Source organism: Python bivittatus, unplaced genomic scaffold (genome assembly GCF_059951505.1).
Source record: "Python bivittatus isolate LINGU-HERP-01145 unplaced genomic scaffold, Pbiv_v1 ctg000020_np1212, whole genome shotgun sequence".
Taxonomy (NCBI): domain Eukaryota; kingdom Metazoa; phylum Chordata; class Lepidosauria; order Squamata; family Pythonidae; genus Python; species Python bivittatus.
Genome location: NW_028277030.1, coordinates 37,149,716 through 37,169,665, shown reverse-complemented (window position 1 = coordinate 37,169,665; position 19,950 = coordinate 37,149,716). Strand labels below are relative to the sequence as shown.

The 19,950-nt window shown below is 36.3% G+C and overlaps 1 protein-coding gene across 22 annotated transcripts in view; it reads left to right on the top strand.

The window, feature by feature from the left end:
- Window positions 1–19,950, top strand: part of DST (dystonin) — a 342,419-nt gene that overhangs the window by 265,002 nt on the left and 57,467 nt on the right. For all 22 annotated transcript variants that reach the window (XM_025177748.2, XM_088137258.1, XM_088137206.1 and 19 more), the window contains 10 exons: window positions 3,352–3,593; window positions 4,988–5,194; window positions 9,563–9,682; window positions 9,820–9,927; window positions 11,655–11,873; window positions 12,808–13,011; window positions 15,018–15,249; window positions 15,570–15,796; window positions 17,214–17,336; window positions 17,780–17,881. In XM_025177748.2, coding sequence (XP_025033516.2) covers window positions 3,352–3,593; window positions 4,988–5,194; window positions 9,563–9,682; window positions 9,820–9,927; window positions 11,655–11,873; window positions 12,808–13,011; window positions 15,018–15,249; window positions 15,570–15,796; window positions 17,214–17,336; window positions 17,780–17,881 — 1,784 coding nt within the window. The remainder of the gene's footprint in view (window positions 1–3,351; window positions 3,594–4,987; window positions 5,195–9,562; window positions 9,683–9,819; window positions 9,928–11,654; window positions 11,874–12,807; window positions 13,012–15,017; window positions 15,250–15,569; window positions 15,797–17,213; window positions 17,337–17,779; window positions 17,882–19,950) is intronic.

Genomic DNA, 19,950 nt, shown 5'->3' with positions numbered 1-19,950 from the left:
ATAGCCTGGAGCACCTTAGTGACTATCCATTTCTAGTTTCAATATATGTGATCTTGGAAATACTGATTATATCTATCATGTTTTATATTTTTAAATTGTTATTGCTGTTAGGAATGAAATCATAGTTATGAATGGAATTATATATCCATTTAGATCTCAGCCAATAATTTAAAATGTAGACAATTTGCATTATTTTTATACCTTGAGTGTTTATCTCAGCAATCTTTTTCTCCCCCTCCCCTTTTTCTGGAGGAGGGCTAAGTAGAAAATGGTGGTAGTGAATGTTGTAATAAAGTTAAAAATGATTATTATTTATTTGATGAAAGATGTGAAGAACTGTGTCCTCTGTAGTAGTGCTAGTACTGTGGAAAAGTTGCATTCCAAATGCACATAGCACGTCTGGTTTAGAGACCAGCATCTTGTAAATCTTCCAGGCTTTATTAAGTGTCTTACATAGTTTGGGTCTGAGAAGGAGGTAGAAGGAAGATATTTCAGACTTAATGTTAATTAGATTATATATATATATATAACAAACAGGGCATTTATCACTTCCATTTGTCTTATTCCACTGAATTAATTGGTTACAAATTAATTGGTTATGAAATCTCAATGCTGACATCTTTTAGAAAACTTGGATTACTAAGACAAATTGTATAATTAGTTAAGAAAACTTTCATTTCATTACCTAACAAGCAAACATGCTTGAATTCAAATATATTCTGGTACATATTCAAATTCCAGCATGTTTGTCATATAATAGTTTGGGACACTTCATGTTCACCTGAAGAATATACAGTCAGGTCCAGAAATATTGGGACATCAACACAATTCTAACATCTTTGGCTCTATACACCACCACAATGGATTTGGAATGAAACAAACACAATGTGCCTTAACTGCAGACTGTCAGCTTTAATTTGAGGGTATGTAGATCCAACTCAGGTGAACGGTGTAGGAATTACAACAGTTTGCATATGTGCCTCCCACTTGTTAAGGGACCAAAAGTAATGGGACAATTGGCTTCTCAGCTGTTCCATGGCCAGGCATGTGATATTCCCTCAGTACCCCAATTACAATGTGCAGATAAAAGGCCCAGAGTTCATTTCAAGTGTGCTATTTGCATTTTGAATCTGTTGCTGTCAACTCTCAAGATGACATCCAAAGAGCTGTCACTATCAGTGAAGCAAGCCATCATTAGGCTGAAGAAACAAAACAAACCCATCAGAGAGATAGCAAGAACATTAGGCGTGGCCAAAACAACTGTTTGGAACATTCTCAAAAAGAAGGAACGCACCGGTGAGCTCAGGAACACCAAAAGACCCGGGAGACAACGGAAAACAACTGTGGTGGATGACGGAAGAATCCTTTCCCTGGTGAAGAAAACACCCTTCACAACAGTTGGCCAGATCAAGAACACTCTCCAGGAGGTAGGTGTATGTGTGTCAAAGTCAACAATCAAAAGAAGACTTCACCAGAGTGAATACAGAGGGTTCACCACAAGATGTAAACCATTGGTGAGCCTCAAAAACAGGAAGGCCAGATTAGAGTTTGCCAAACATCTAAAAAAGCCTTCACAGTTCTGGAACAACATCCTATGGACAGATGAGACCAAGATCAACTTGTACCAGAGTGATGGGAAGAGAAGAGTATGGAGAAGGAAAGGAACTGCTCATGATCCTAAGCATACCACCTCATCAGTGAAGCATGGTGGTGGTAGTGTCATGGCGTGGGCATGTATGGCTGCCAATGGAACTGGTTCTCTTGTATTTATTGATGATGTGACTGCTGACAAAAGCAGCAGGATGAATTCTGCCGTGTTTCGGGCAATATTACCTGCTCACATTCAGCCAAATGCTGCAGAACTCATTGGACGGTGCTTCACAGTACAGCTGGACAATGACCCAAAGCATACTGCAAAAGCAACCAAAGAGTTTTTGAAGGGACAGAAGTGGAATGTTATGCAATGGCCAAGTCAATCACCTGACCTGAATCCCATTGAGCATGCATTTCACTTGCTGAAGACAAAACTGAAGGGAAAATGCCCCAAGAACAAGCAGGAATTGAAGACAGTTGCAGTAGAGGCCTGGCAGAGCATCACCAGGGATGAAACCCAGCGTCTGGTGATGTCTATGCGTTCCAGGCTTCAGGCTGTGATTGACTGCAACGGATTTGCAACCAAGTATTAAAAAGGGAAAGTTTGATTTATGATTATTATTCTGTCCCATTACTTTTGGTCCCTTAACAAGTGGGAGGCACATATGCAAACTGTTGTAATTCCTACACCATTCACCTGAGTTGGATGTACATACCCTCAAATTACAGCTGACAGTCTGCAGTTAAAGCACATTGTGTTTGTTTCATTCCAAATCCATTGTGGTGGTGTATAGAGCCAAAGATGTTAGAATTGTGTCAATGTCCCAATATTTCTGGACCTGACTGTATTTGCCAGAATAAGAGCCCTAATATTTGGAATCAGTAGAAATAATGAGAGTCTAACTTAAGGCAAGACTCTTAATTTACAGTCTTTCCTTATGAAACTTCTTTTAAATAGTCTTCTTTTCTAAATCAAGAAACTCTGCATTGTGCAATTCACCAGGAACTTCTCTATGAATTGTACTGTACTGAATATTGCCACATATTTAAACAGAAATTTCATAGAACTAATTTTCAATGAACTAAGTCTCTTGAAACTAAAAGTTCTCAGAGAAAAAAATGAGTTTTCTAAAGAATGAACTGTGGGTTTGGGTGGTAAATTGATTCTTTTAGGTCAAGAGGTCCTTAGGTTATTTAGGTCAAATAACATTTTCAAAGAAATGATGCCAGCCTTGGACAAACCATCTCTTGGTATATTAATCAGATTTCAATCTGAATAGAAATAAAAGTGCCTTCATCTGTCTATTCTGAGATGTGCTGAAAGATCTACTTCATAAATGTTACATTCTCTGGTTGTAATACTTTCATTACAAGTTATTACATTAACTGCCCATACCTAGTCAGTTTTGGCAGAAAGCTAAACAGAAGGCTGGTACTTGGATTGGGAACTATCCCAGAACTGTAAATTAGACTGGGGAGTCAAAAAAGCATACAGGAAAAATGCTTCATAATATGGCCATGTAAGTCACCATAACTGAGCTCAACTTTAAGGCAACTTTATTATGTTAATATAATAGATGGTGGCCTTTATGTATTTTTCTTTTCTTTTCCTTTGTTATTATATTCTGAATATTATAGTTTGTAAATCTACTCCAAACTACAAGTTATTTGCCAGTAAATAAATAGGAGCCTTCATTTTAGCAATCAGTAACTTGATGGCTTTTTTTTTTTTGCAATAATATTCTTTTCAAATAATAGGTGATGAAATTGTTGTAATTCAAGATAAATTGGAAGGTATCAAAGCAAGGTACAAGGATATCACTAACCTGAGTTCTGATGTGTCCAAGACCTTAGAAGAGGCTCTTCAGCTTTCAGGGCAGCTCCAATCAGCTCACAAAGAACTCTGTTCTTGGCTTGACAAAGTTGAAGTGGAATTACTTTCATACAACTCTCAAGATCCCAAAGGCAAAGAACTAAGTGAAGCACAAGAAAGACAAAAAGTGAGTATCACCAAAGAAAATAATGATTGGCTTCATGCTTTGTATTGTGTCGCTGTGTGGCTTGGCTTTGGCTTAGTCTGTGCATGAACACAGTAATTGTGATTTGTGAACTATAGTTGTGGCATAATGTATTATGAAAAACCAGCCAACTGAACTTTATTGATATGTCCATCGCTATAACATGGCTAGCCATATTCACAGGAAATAATGTTAAAATGTTTACTACAGTTTAAAACATATATTAGTTTACTAAATTAAATTATTTTCATATAATAAATGTTTGGGGTTGATGAACAATCTGAAACTTCATGAAGGGATTGATGAGCTGAAGAGCTTGGGGGCCCCTGACATAAATAGACCTTCAGGATGCTCTGTCCCCAGCCTTGTTCTTCAGATCTTTTACCAGTTCACCCACCACTACTGTAATTGAGTCCACCACCTTGCTGCTGGTCATACTCTTCTCTTTCCTTCCACTTTTTCCAGTAGTACAGACTTCTCTAGAGAGCTAGGTCCTCACATATTGCGTTCAAACTATTTGAGCCTGGTCATTTGTGCCTCAAATGAGAACTCTGGGTTGATTTGTTCAAAAATACATTTGTTTCCTTGGCTATCCATGGTATTCTCAGAAGTTTTCTCTAACACCAATGTTCAAAAGTGTTAATACTCTTTCTATCCTGCTTTCAAACTGCAACTTTCACTTCCATAGACTGTTACAGGGAAAACCATTGCCTGCACCATTCTGATCTTTTTAGATATAGACATGTCATGTCACCTGAATAACTTTTCCTGGGCCTTCATTATTATTGTACCAAGTGCTAGTTATAAACAATATTCTTTATCAGGAATAGTCGATCCTGAAAGGCAGAAGCTACCTACCACTTCAATATCTTCATTTTCAGTTCCAAGGCTGCTCCCGTTGTCATTATTTTGATCTTGGTGTAGTGATTAAGGTACTGGCCCAGAAACCAAGGGACTGTGAGTTCTAGGCTCCCTTAGGCATGAAAGCTGTCTGGGTGACTGGGCCAGACACTCTCTCTCAGCCCACCCCACCCCATAGGGTTGTTGTTGTGGGGAACATTGGAGGCAGATATGTTCACCACCTTGACTGTATTAAAGGCAGAATCATCATCATCACCATCATCATCCTTATCCTCCTCCTTGATTTTTGTTACCAGAACTTGCAGATCATTTGCATGTTCAGTATCAGTCATTAACATAGTGCTGGTTATTGGTGTTTCTTCCTCCAGTTTTAAAACTTTGCTTATCTTCTTCCAATCCAGCCTCCCTCAATATATATTTAGCATATACTCTTTCTTAAAGTAACTTTAAAAAAATGAAGGAAGAAAATCAAGTAGAATCTTGCCAGTGTGTTTACCTCAAATGTTCTTTTTTAGGAACTGAAAAAAGAAGCAAAGGATAAGAAAAGCTTATTAGACAATCTCAATGAAGTCAGCAGTGCTTTGTTGGAACTGGTGCCATGGAGAGCAAGGGAAGGGATAGATAAAATGGTTACAGAAGACAACGAGCGATACAGATCAATGAGTGACACTTTAAATCAAAAAGTAGAAGAAATTGATGCTGCTATTTTAAGATCACACCAGGTAAAAATAATATCGTTACACTTTGTGTAAGTGGGATAGTATGTGTTTGTATCAAGTTTGCATGCATCCACACGCACACACAGCCCAGTGCATTCACCTGTGAGTTCATGTCAAAATAAAAATGCATTGTTCATGTTACTGTACTGTACTTGCACACATTTGCTCTATTATTCAAGAACTGAGGCCCATCTTAGGGAGAAGGGGATCCTGGCCATAATTTTCAGACATGAATCTTAGAACAAAGCAAATCCAGTCATTCTTACAGCCATCTGCCTTCTGATTGATGCAAAAATTACAGATCAGTCTCATACTGAGAAGCTTTATGAGGAGCATCATGTAGTGAACTAAGGAAGAATTTTACCAGAAAAAAGATTATAAATCTAAATCCTCTAACTTCGGCAGTTTATGGTGCTATGTATCCCCTTCTCCCTAAGATGGGCCTCAGTTCTTGAATAATAGAGTCAAATGTGAATTTGTATAAGTGATGCAAAACTGTAGATGTAGGTTCTCAATGTTATTCATATTGCCAAATAGCATTAAAATGAGCTTAATATCCACATTGGGATGTTTGTAGGATAATTGTGTGTGTGTGTGTGTGTGTCTGAGATGGATGTGTTTTTTTAAAGATCTAATTTACTAGCCCTTTAATTTAGTATGACTCAGTTCAAATGCCTCTATTTAAAGCAGAGCGTTCAGGCCAAGTATATCTCTTCTGATTATAGATGTAAAATGGCAGTGAATGTTTGTGGCCTCTTTCAAATAGATTAAACAGTATGATAAAAAATTACTCATGGGAGAAGCTTCAGACCACATAACTTACTTTTCAGCTATGATTCATAATTAAAGAACAAGATATGATAGCTTATCCATTAATTTCACTGTAAGTCTGGCAGTGCTCTTGATCCTCAGCTGTCACTGGATTCTCAGGTGGCAGCTGTGGCAAGAAGCATCTTTGCACAGTTGTGTCTAGCGTGCCAGTTCATTCCTTCTGGAGCCAGTCAGATTTAGCAACAGCTATCCACCCTTTGGTTACATCGTATCTTGACTATTGGAACATGCTCTCTGTATACAGTGACCATATTTTCTTGGAAAAAATAAAGGGCAAACCTGAAAAAGGGGCAAATTTGAAAGATGTTCATAAGGATAAAAAAAGTAAATTGTTTGTTTATAACTTTGCTTTACAAAGGAAAAGTTAAGAGCAAAACCAAGAAAAACTTTACAAAAAGGCATATTCTAATAAAAATACCTAAATTCAAACAGTATATATACATTTAAAAAGACAATTCAATTTCCATATTTTTCACATGAATGTGAAAGACTGTGCATTAAGTGGTACCATTTGTACAGTAAAAGTTAAATGACCAAAATCAAGGATAAAAGTGAGTTTTTGAAACATGAAGTAATCTAAAAGATAGCTTTCTGAAATAAAGGACTGTCGTTTATAATAAAGGATGTATGGTCATTGTATCTGTGTGGGGCTAGTCTTGAATCAGGTCCAGAAATTGCCTTTGTGCAAAATGGAGCAGTAAAACTATTAATCAGTCAATGTACTAATGCCTGTAAAATCTCCCTGCACTGGTTGTCAGCTGCTTACCAGGCACAATTTAAAGTGTTGCTGTTGACTTGTAAAGACCTAAATGGCTTCGGACCTGACTATCTAAGAGATAGCCATTCCCAGTACAAATCTGTCTGACAGATCTTTGGAGACGCTGACTTAAAGATGCCCCCTAACCAGCAGCTTGTCTTTCTGTCACTCTCTTCCTGAACTGGTGCCAGGCTGTGCAGCACATTCCCTAAGGAGTTGTGTTTGGCTTTCACAGTTTCAGTGTGTAGAAGATCTGTAAAGATGCATCTCTTTTGCCATAGTTTTAATTGTTAGAGGATATCAGTAACTCTTCTGTTCTTGCTTTTATCTGCATCTTTTAGCATTTTACATTCTGCATGCTTTTTTTAAAAAATTTCATCAGCTACTTTAAGTGCTAAATAAATAAATAAATGTTTTAAGTGCTAGATGAATGATATAAGAGTTACTTTGGAGCGAAAACATGTACATTCTTTTGTTGGATAATTTAGGTTAATACAACAGTTTTTCAGGTGTTGTGGGCAAACCTGGAAACAATTCTGTGTAACTCTAAAGCAGCCATAGAGTACAAGTACCTCTGATTAAAGGGCATAGAGTGACCTGTTGGCTTCATCCCAAATTCTGTTGCATCTCCCCACCATTTTACTTCTTTTTCCCCAGGCCTGGAATGGAAGAAGTCTTACCTCCTGATCAACAGCTAATCAAACATTAGAACTTTTTCTAGCTATTAGGCTTTCAAATACTTTTCAGCTTATGTCAGCAGAAGCTGTTTCAACATCTAATTGTCATGCAGGGAGGTACTGCCAAGGAAAAGTTTCAGCTGAGGAGGGAGAAAGTACCTTTTCCTTCTCTGATGCTGCAGCCTTCCCCTTTAAAAAGTTGCTTGTTAAAAACATTAACTTCTGGGAGGGGGAGGAGTTGGCACACTGCTGGGAAAGGAAAAGTTAACCTTCATCGCCCCAAAACTGTGGTGTCCCCCTTTGAGAATTTGCCTGCTGATCCTGCAGATAGGCATTAAAACAGCTGCCCTCAGTGTCAGTGGAGGCAGTTTTAAATCCTACTTGTGAAGAGTCTTTTCAGAAGTATGGTCTACAAATGAAAGATGTAAGTGTGATCCGACTGTATGGTTATCACAAAAGGCAAACACATTAGGGACCAGGTCGCAATAGACCTGCTCACAGTGGACTATAGCCACTGCTGATATGCAACTTTTGGCACAATTGTCCAGAACTACTTTGACCCTCAGCCTGAAATCAGTTCCTCACCCTGGCCCTGAAGGCCGTGTGTGCTTCCAAGGAGTAAAATAGACAAATACCAATTTTCTCTCCTGTATTTTGATACTATAATTGATACTGAAGCTCGCTCCATGTATTTATGAATTCAATTATCTAAAGTTAATTGAATTGAGTCTAAGTACTAACAGTGGTTCTCTAGAGCTTTCTGTCATTGGGAAGGCAGGGATGCGTGTGTAGAGGTGGAGAACCAGTGGGTGTGTTTTTTCTTTCTCTTTCCATTCAACAGTGAATGCAGAGAAGAGAATGCTTGAAGGGATTATTCTGTCCAGAGAACCAGTAAAATCACCAATGTCCTTTTAAAGGAGAAGATTTTTTAGAAAGGTTTTGCAACCTGGCGCTGGCATTTTATCCATTATCCTATTGTTATCAGTGGCTTGTTGTATTTGACACAGCCGGACTGTCATTTTGCTTGTGTTGGGAATGAGTAGCAATTTGCTATCTGGATTTAAATGCTGCTGCTAAATAATAGGACCTGTATTAAGGCAGGAGAATTATCTTAAAAATGAACAACAGCAAGATGTAGGTAGAATAGTCTTGTGCTAAATGTGTCAGCTTCCTATAAATTTTGGACAGTTTATTTTTATTTTAGTAAAGTCAAGAGGTCTCAGTACCACTAAGGAACATACTTAAAATGAACTTAAGGCAAAAATGATAAAGGACATGATACAGCTACCTCAAGACCTCTTGACTTTACTAAAATAAAAATAAGCTGTCCAGAAGTTACAGGAAGCTAACATACTTAGCACAAAACTAAATTCTATGATTAGCACTGATCCTTGGATGTTTTACAGCTATCTGGAAAGTCTTTATTTTCTCCCACAAAAAAAAAAAAGTACAAAGAAAGACTTTAACATGGAACTGGATTCATGAGTACAAGCAGATTTCTACTGACATTCAGCTGAACACACCAGAGAGTTATTTCAGTCTTTTTCTGCCCCCTGCAAAATATATGCACAAGAAAGTGGGAGGTGAGCCAACAGGCACATCCCAGCCCCTCCCCCTTTTGGAAAGTAAAAAGAGTTTTATTGTAAATTATTCTCTTATTCTATAGTAGTGCAACTTTTCATGGAAGTTTACAGCTCTTGCATTCCATGGACTTTAGGCTTTAAGGTTTGCTGATTTCCACCATTATATGCCTCTCTATGTGCATGTCTGTGATACATATGTCAGTTGAAGAGTATCCTTCAAGCCTCAGATATAATAGTTTTGTGCTGTACAAAAACTTACACAACAGTAAACCTGTTCATCTTGAAAATGTCAAAGATTCTATTTCGTATTTGCTGTAATAGACAAAAAAACAGCATACTCTAGATATTCTAGATATCATTTTCCATAATTCCCCGTAAATATGGACTAAATTTAGAAGGGTAGCAATCTAAGAAGGTGCTGTTTGTAACTGAGTTGTGATCCCTGTATTTTTAGGTTTCTTTTATCCATAAGTGAACAGTTCTATTTTTTAATAACTGCTTTAATTTGATGCCCTTTTTTTAGTTTGATCAGGCAGCTAATAATGAATTAGCCTGGATTGACAAAACAGAAAAGAAACTGATATCTCTGGGTGACATAAGACTTGAACGGGACCAGACCTTTGCTCAACTGCAAATTCAAAAGGTAAACAAACTCCGTTTGTAATGTGTTACTCAATTCTCACTACCTATTTGCTATTATTTAATTTTATGTTCTTTATATTACATGTGTTACGGTCAACTTCCTGTTACTCTAATTAGCATTGTATTTTATATGATTAGGCATTTACCATGGAGATTTTGAAACACAAGGATACAATAGAAGAACTTGTTTCATCTGGGGATGAGATCATAAAGACACATTCAGAGGAGGAGAAACAAATTATGAAGGTAATAAGCATTACTTTTACTTATTTGGTAATGAATCTGAATATCTAAATACAGATCTAATTTCTAAAGCTTGTGAAGCAACTGTTACTCATATGCAATGGTTAGTGCCCAAGTCCTATGGCTTATGGAGCCCCACAGAGATAATGAGTTTGATAGGGAGAAAAAGAGAAAATATAATTGAATAACCCTCTCATTAATTTATATACATAAATGTTCCTAACAATGGTTATAATGAATATACTGGTTTCTTGTAGAAAATCCACTCATACTTTATTCCTTGAATGCATAGTTAGAGTATATCCTTTCAGCAGTTCTTCTTGGGGTATTCCAGCTGGTATGAAAATGTAGTTGATTTTCACTGATTCCTATCTGGAGTGCCATCTCCCACACAGAGGAACCCATGACCCTCTGGATTAGATATTTGGGGGAAATGGGAATTACAGAGGAAGAGAGAAACTGATAAAAAAAATGCTGATTTGCTATTGGAAATGCTCTGCTGAATGTAAAATTTTTGGGCATAGAAGAAACTCTTTGGTCCACAGAAAGTAAAGTCTAACTCTAAGTTAAGGCTGATTTCAGGAAGTTTGTCTAGACCCATTTACAGAATAGTCTTTCCCACAAAGGGCTGCCTGTTTATCTCCTATCCAGGATACATAGTAATCTTTCTTTAATTTTGAGGTTATTTCTGATTGAACATGCTTCCTAGGTGTGCTTCCTTCTTATCCATCCCTGAATCTCTGTTTCTTCATTTTAATGAAAATGAGAGTAAGATACCTATATACCTGTGGCATACAGATATAGATAAAGATACACACACACACGTCTTAATTATATGAGTATTGAGCAAGCCATATTTCAAATCTGTTGTGCATGAATAGGTAAGAGAAATACCATCATCGTTTGTTAAAAATGGGATGAGAAATCCTCTCCAGGGGAAGCAATTAAACCAGGGTTAAATAAATCTGTGGTTTCTTAATTCTCTTTTTTGTGGCCCTCAGAGCTTCTCTGATCATAATTATTGAAAACTGAAAGCACTTTTTCCTAACATTTTGAGGTAGAAAATAGATTAAAACTATAGTATAAGCCCTAAAATAAGCGTATCGTGATTTTAAAAAAAGCCTCCAAAGCCCCCTCCCAAACTCAGCCAGTTCTATATTTGTGGCCCTTAGCCCTCCAGATATTAAATGCAGTGCTCAGCCATTCAAAGCTTGCCCACCTCTAAATTACATTGCCTTTAAAAAACATGATTCATGATGGTGCAACATTGGTGATTATGATGATTCATAATGTGGCACCATTCCTACTGTCAATCTCCCAAGTTTACTTAGATCTGCAGGAGATGTCCTTTTGAAGGTTCCAGTGCTATCAGAGGCCCAGCTGTTTCATATGGGGAGAGGGCCTTCTTGGAAGTCCCCCAGACTATAGAATGCACTCCCTAAAGAAGTGCATTTGGCTCCCACTCTTCCAGTATTTAGGAAAATAGTGAAAACCCATCTCTTTCACCAAATTTGTAATTGTTGATTGGATTTTCCCTTGGTTTTAATTGGTTTTAGTCTTATGTTCTATAATTATTAATTGCTGCAAGCTGTCTTGAGCGTTATATGGATAGAACAGCAGGCTATGAACCTAATAAATCAGTAAGTAACATTGTATAAATTGTTTGCCAAATTAAAATCTTGCAAAGTCAATAGATAAATGCTATGGTTTCTTGATAATTTCATTAACAGAACAAACTGGAAGGTCTCTTACATAAATACGATATGCTCTGTCAAATGAACTCCAAGAGAAACTTACAGCTAGAACGGGCTCAGTCTCTAGTTAGCCAGTTCTGGGAGACTTATGAAGAGATTTGGCCATGGCTAACTGAAACCGAGATGATAATCTCACAGCTTCCAGCACCAGCTCTTGAATATGAAACTCTAAGGCAGCAGCAAGAAGAACATCGGGTAAGGTTGCAAGCATCTTTGAAAGTGTCATTGATTCCAAAAATCAAGTGTAATGCAATGTTATTTTCATTATAAGAAATCACATAAAATAAATTAATTCTTAAAATAACTAAAGCTGTGCAGTTTATACATCTTTATTGTCTTTTTCTCTCTAATTTGCTGTTACTCTTGCTCTCTAAATTTGTTACCTTCTAAAAGTAAAATTGTGATTATATCCTTAATTTGAGATTATTTTCCATCAGGCCAGAAAAGCAATTAAATTCAGCCTTAGTCCTACTTAGAATAATTCTGAAACTGGTGAGTTTTAAGTTAGTGATTAATTTAAATGAATTGGGGCTCCCCTAAATAAGTAAGTTTGGATTTCATGGCATACTTCTTTGCAGTTAATTTTAAAAGTATACTGTGAAAATCAGTGCTTTGAACAACCAGCATATTAAAAAAAAAAAAAACAGACTGGAGAGTGTAGGCAGAAAACAGAATAACATAAGACAACTAATAAGAAAAACATTCAGCAAGCTATCCAGCAGTGGAAATGATTTATTAAGTAACAGCATTGTAAAAGTTCCCAAATTGTTTAAATATGACTATAAATAGCTCGCTAGTACTTGAGTGCTATAACAAGCAGACAAGTCAGGTTTCTGAGGTTGTTTCAGTTTTTATTCATAATGCACAGGATTATTCAGTATTTTTTACATATACAGAAAGTATGGATGCAATATTTTCTTTTAAATATAAGTAAGGTGCAATTTCTCTCACTTTATGGTAATAACCATTCAGTTACAAGTGAAAACCAATCAGCTTTAGGTTATACTTTGGCCTTATTATGCAGAAGAGATGTTTAGATTTTCTTGCCATTTGAATGTGTTGAAGATATAGACAACTAGAATGTGGCATTGTAAGGCTGAGATACTGAAAGTGTTTTGCTCTGCTATAGCAACTACGAGAGTTGATTGCTGAACATAAGCCTCACATAGATAAGATGAACAAAACTGGACCTCAACTTCTGGAGCTGAGCCCACAAGAGGGATTTTCAATCCAAGAGAAATATGTAGCAGCTGATGCTCTTTACAGTCAAATTAAAGAAGATGTCAAAAAGCGGGCTCAAGCACTAGATGAAGCCATTTCTCAGTCAACTCAGGTATTTCAGGGTTTTTTTTGGTTTTTTCCTCCAAAAGGAGAGCAGATATATAATAACCTTTGGACAATATTATTAATTTATATCACTGTATTCACAGTACATATTCAGCTTATCAGGAATATGATTACCATATGGTAGATGAAAAATCACATCATGGTTACCTGCCCAAGGATCAGAACCACTGAGGAACCTAATTGGTGTAACAGAAGATAATCTGATTATAGTTGTTTGAAAAGACTTTTGCAATAAATAGTAAATACATGAATTTTCTCAATTTATAAAAAGAAATCTTCCCCAAAATAAAGAGCAGGGCAGTGTGTTTGCACAGAGTGTTGGTCAAGATGTCATTGGATTAGTCAGCTCAGCCTTCAGTCTATCCATGCACACTTATGCACACGCACACATAACTGACTAGCTTTTTTGTTCAGTGAACTTTGGCTTAGAGTCTTTGCCGAGAACAGATGTCTTCAACTTAAATCTATACAAGGCTAAAATAAAATGAATTCCCCAAGTGATATTTTTAAATACTTTAGTAGGTACTTGCTCTTTCTTGCTACTAGAAAGCAGTGATTTGTTGCATTCACTATAAATAGGCTGCAAGTTAGTTAGAGGCTATTTCTAGACAAGGCCTTTATTGTGCAGTCCTCCCATCCCAGTCACAGAATTTTTGGCGGGACTAAGACACATCTTCCATTTGTAATTCTGTGGTTTTTTGCACAATATCTTCTGTCTCTTTTTCTTACACAAAAAACAGCGAAAGAGGAAAATGTAATAGCTGCCCAGTGTCTTCGGACTGGTAGCATTAAGGCCCATCCACATGGAAGTATTATGAACATCATAATAGCATTTGGCTTAACTGTCTAAGTACTGGCATCTACCTTTAAGAAATATAAGAAGGAATCTCTTTGACTGACTGACTGACTTCATCCTGGCCAGAAACAGAGATTGCACTAGACAGCTCAGGCATTATATACGATCTCCATGTTTGATGAAACATAGTAACATTTAAATTAAATCTTCTGTTTAATAATTTGGACTATAATACTAGATATAATATATTAATTGAGGATACTTTCACTAAAGCATGTTAACAAAGAATGTTGATGTGGTAAAAAAATTCTTCCTAGTGATATAGTCACATCTAAAAATAAGATTTGGGATTAATTAAATCCACATTAAACTGATACCTATATACAGTATTTGCATTCCATTGATTTTTCAGTGCTTACTGAATAGGGACAAACTCTCCAAAGATCAAAAGAAAAGAGAAAAATTTTGTCTGATAAGTTTATATTATAAGCTATACCTTCTGCAGCATGTTAGAATTAATAGCTAGTTAGCACAGATATCTGACCCATATAATTTTTACTCTAGATAAAGAAGGGGGGAATTGGATGCATGATTGAATATCTACCTAAAATCTCTTGGTCACATCTGATATTATTCATATGAGAGATAGAAGAGAAAGGGAGGGGCTATAGCCCAGGGATTGTGATAGACATCAGTTTGTGGAAGGGACTGATAAAAGTTGCTGTATTTGACATTGTGGTTAAAGATGCTGAAAGGAGAATCTTTTATTCCTTTCCGACTATAAAATATTTATGAAACTATTTACTGGTGGTTGTGATACCAGAAAGAGTAGCAGCAATAATAATAATAATAATAATAATATAATAATAATAATAATAATATAATAAAGTAAAGACAACAAATCATTGTTACAAACCTCTTAAGAAGTTGAAGTGATTTAGACATTTGGATTTAGAAGCATTCATTTCAGCTGTCTGGACTGCTAGAGAATTTTCCTGCATTACATATGAATGTGTATTTTGTATCCATATATGTAAGACAAAGTATTTTATATTAAAAAAACAGTGATGTAAATATTTTGTTAGGCAGTAGCCTTTTTTTTCTCCTGATTTGATCTAGCTCTTTTTGGAGGTGGCCATTTATTTGTCACTCACCCAGTTGCCCCAACCCCCTCCCATCTCCATTTGTCTGTGCAGTTCCATGACAAGATAGATTCAACTATTGAGAACCTGGAACGTATCGTTGAACGTTTGCGGCAGCCACCTTCAATCTCAGCTGAAGTTGAAAAGATTAAAGAACAAATCACTGAAAATAAGAATGTCTCTGTAGATTTGGAAAAACTACAGCCAGTATATGAAACACTCAAACAGCGTGGAGAAGAAATGATTGCACGTTCAGAAGGAGCTGATAAGGACATATCTGCTAAAGGTAATGGAGTTCACCAGATTGGAAACTGTTGTTTCCTATTTTGTTGTTGTTGTTGGAAGCATTAAAAAGAATAATGTAAACATGTGTAACAGAAGACGTATTAGTTTGTATTAGCTTTTTCTAAGGAAAGAAACATATCTAGTTGTACATATTTTATTGCTTTATATTCCATTATTTATCTGATCCCTTAAATAGCATATTTTTATCCCATAACATTTATATTGCAAGGTAAATATATAACAGATAATTTACAAACTCCTCTCAAGAACATGTAGAGCTTTCTCCCCGTGTAACCATCTAGTATTATTTTTGCTGCCTAGTGGTTCAAGATAAGCTTGATCAGATGGTCTTCATCTGGGAGGATATCCATACTTTGGCTGAGGAAAGAGAAGCTAAACTCCTTGATGTCATGGAATTAGCAGAGAAGTTCTGGTGTGATCACATGGCTCTCATAGCCACTATCAAAGATACTCAAGATTTTATCCGAGAACTAGAAGGAGCAGGGATTGACCCTTCAGTGGTAAAGCAACAGCAGGAAGCAGCAGAGGTAAATGAAATACTTACTGGCTTTTGAATGAAATTCTATGCCTACTTCTTGGAAAAGTTATTTTAAGTACCATACACCTCCTTCAAATTAAAATTGATATTGGATATTAGTTTTCTAGGTAGGTTTCTATCAGCATGCACATTTCTGAAGACTTTGCCATACAGTAATAATGAGATGCAGAATAGCGCTGATACCATGGCATCAAGCTCACATTTCTCCCCTCCTTTCCTTTCCACTGCTCTCTCTTCTCATCTACTTAGAAAAGAACATGGTTTTACTTATTAGATTGGTTAGAATTGGAAGGAAAAGATTACAGTCTCTTCCTCTTGGCATGTGCAAAAGGAAGAGGGCTGAGAGGACAAGAACCTTTGTTGTCAGCAGCATGTTGATATAACAAGATGCTTTAATTCCCTGTTCTATCTGAACTGGGCCTTGTTGTGCCATCACCAGTCTGAGCCCTATTCAAGAATCCCATTTGTACACATGAGAATGTTTGGGCCTGGGGAGGCCCATGCTCATTCCAAATATCCTGCTTTTACATTCCACATTTGATCTTGTGTTTCAGTATTCAGCACAAACCTCTAGGTCCAAAGGGAGATTCTTAGCAGATCGCATTCTCTCTTAAGAATATTTTAGCCTCTAGGAGAATGCCATACGGATGCTACATGTAGAGGGGAATAAAAGAGAGGAAGATGAAAATTCCACTGGGAATACAAAAGTCCCCAGCAAGGTAGTAGTGCTGAGCTGACTTTGGCTTATCTCAAAAACCTAAGAACCTAGGCAGTACTTTGTTGGGAGACTTCTTTGGAATCCTAGGGCTGTAAGCTAGTCTGGGAAGAAAAAAGAAATCTTCTGAGGAGAAGGCAGTGGCAGCCTTCTTCTGTATATGGACATATTCATGAAGTCACTGGTGTTATTTTGACTTCAAGAAAGGGTGTTGTGTTGTATTTTTTCAGTCCTAGACTTTATTTCAGAAATAGTCATTCCATCACAATAGCTTTTAGTCATATGGAAAAAGATGTACCACCAAGATTTTCTCTATAGATTATGCTGTTGTGATCTGTTAAAGCTCAAGAAACATGACCTATGAGAAAATATTTTTAAAAGGGATGCTAGTATTCACCTTATTTTCTTAGAATTATGAGTGATATATTTACAGTATTATTTCACTGATATACAAGGGATACTAAAGTGCTTCTGCAGTAACTTGCTATCCAGTGGGGAGAAGAGATCAGAGTCATTGAGAGTTGGGCGGCATACAAGTCTAATTAATTGTGATTATTATTTGTTCATAATATGCTATGCTCTTTAAACACCCATAGTAAGTAAACTATATTTGTCACTAAAAATAAATTCAATTTGGTTATCCTAAATATTGAATATAATAGTATGCCAATAAATGTTTTTCTTCATTTAGACCATCAAAGAAGAGATAGATGGGTTACAAGAAGAACTTGATGCAGTTGTGAATCTTGGCTCTGAACTCATAGCTGCATGTGGTGAACCTGACAAACCTTTAGTCAACAAAAGTATAGATGAGGTACTGATCATGTAAATGTTTGATGCTATGCTTCTCTGAAGGGACTAGGAGCTTCTAATTTTGGGAGAACATGGTTTATACTGAGTCAGACACAGATTTAGCTATCCCAAATTGTCAACGCCAATTGTCTGTGATCTCAGGAAATTTTTTTAGTTGGTACTGATAGCAATTGAACTGTATATTTTCAACATCCATGGCATTTGTTCTACTGCTGAACAAAATAAAACTATGGGCCTAAATTTTGAGTAAAGGGAATCCCAATCTTAATTGGAAATCACATAACAACCATGTTAACTACATTAAGTAACTAGTTAGAACTCTTCCTCTCCTTGCAATTTTAGGGAGTCTTACATTATTTGCATTGTAATCAAATATTTTTATATATATTTAAAGATTTAAAGATTTGTTGTTTTAACTCTACTGTGTCACCATTTAAAATATAGCTAAATTCCATTTGGGATGGTTTAAATAAAGCATGGAAGGAACGTGTTGACAAGCTTGAAGAAGCTATGCAGGCTGCTGTTCAGTATCAAGATGGACTGCAGGTAAGTTTTTTAATAAATGTGTTTTTAATGTTAGTTTGGTAGAATATTTGGGAAGGTATTTTTAAAGAACTAAACTTTTTATCAATCAGGGATCATTCAAAGTTTTAATTATGACTTCTAATTATTCAAAATCTATAAATCTATAAACATAGGGTTGTGCATACTTTGAAAATGATTTGGCAAAAGTACTTCTGTTCAGAGAAGTGAACTGCTATTTTTTAAAGCACCCTGTCTCCCCCCTCACCCCCCAGTCATTTGCACAAGTCTGAAAAAAGCTACAATTGCTTTAAGAGTCATACTGGCTTTAATGAGTCAACTCCTTAAAGCAATTACATCTTTTTTCAAGCTCACATAAAACCTTGAAAAAAGATGGATTGCTTTAATGAATAGAAAAGATTTACTGTTCTCACACAAGCTATAAAGTGTTTTTTCCAGTCATTTTTAAATGAGCACCAGTCATACTGTAAAACTTTATATAAATAATTGCATATTAAAAATTCCTTCCCATCACTAACACCCTCTTTCAATTCTTGATATATTATTGATTTCTTAGATTATTTAGGGACAGCATGTTGTGTAATTCCCCCCCCCCAATTGATATAGTAAAAGCTGACAGAAGAGGAGTGAGTGAAAATTCAAATTATTTCTTGTTTCCTCTGCTTTTTGATGGAATTAGGTAATTTCAATTTAATTTTTGAGAGAGCCAGTTTAGTGTAGTAGTTAAAATGCAGGCCTAGAAACCCAGAGACTGAGTTCTAGGCCTCCCTCAGGCATGAAAGCTGGCTGGGTGACTTTGGGCCAGTCACCCAACTCCCAGGGTGGTGGTTGTGGGGAAAATAGGAGGCAGGAGTTTCAGGTATGTTCATTGCCTTGAGTTGACTCTTGCTCTCTATAATCAAAAAGGTGGGATAAAATTATTATTGTTATTATTATTCTGTTGGGTATTAGTGATGTTTTTAAGCACTTTACTCTCCAAACCTTTCAAGCTAAAGATTCAAATAAAAAGTAAGTTCTAAACTAAGTCAACCAGAGCTATTGGCCAAAACAACATATTGTGCTATGGTTCGGTTACAGAATCTTTTGGTGTGTTTTTCTATGTATGAGTTTGTAAATGTGCAATCTGGATCAGTACTACCATACAAAGGAAACCTTTTAATGTGCCTCTGACCCTCTTCCTTGTTGCAATTTTCTCTGCACACCTTTGATTCCTACAAACTAGTTTCACATATTTAGATTAAATTGGAAACTGATTTGTAATAAAACAAAATCTTTGTATTTCCTCCATTTGTATATGAAGGTGAGGAAAGGAGAGATGGTATGTGAGCGCTATACTTATTAAGAAATCAGTGTTGATTGCTTACATAAGGGAAACTATAAAATGAAATAATACAATAGTAGATCAAGAGAAGCTCGGCTGAAAGTATGTATCTCCTTAGTCCATGTAGTTCAGTCAAAATGTGAAATACTGACTTTGAATTCATAGAGTTCATATATTGGGGGCAGAAGACCCATCTGGTAGTTTACTTCAATAGTGTATGACATGGCTACTCCCTGACCACCTATTCGTTCAGTTAAAATCAAAGTTCAGGTACACCGAACTTCGGTTAGGACACTCAATTTAGCTGGAGATTTTTCAAGCAAGGTCTTTGAAAGGATAAGTGGTTAAACTGTAGAAAGAGATGAAAAATTAAACCTCATTTATCAGCCTCTTCACTGTACAGTTTCTGCATTAAATGCCCCTTTTAATATATCAGTAAATTAAATCTAGGAAATCTATTCTTTAGTTCAAAATTGCTTTCCTTCTGCAATTTTTTATAGTACACTTCATTTATGGGTTGATTTGAACAAATTTCTTTTGATTTAAGTTCAAATTATTAATAGTTATTGGTGAGGTCTATCATGGTGAGGTTGGATTTCACTCAGTGAACTTCATCTCACATTTTCTAAAATCCTATTGTATTACCTCATTGGCCTTGCTAAATATTACCTGCTCAGCACACTGTAAGATTTAACATAATTGGGTCATTTACAATTCCAAATGAAATTGCTGCTTCACCACTTTGGATCAT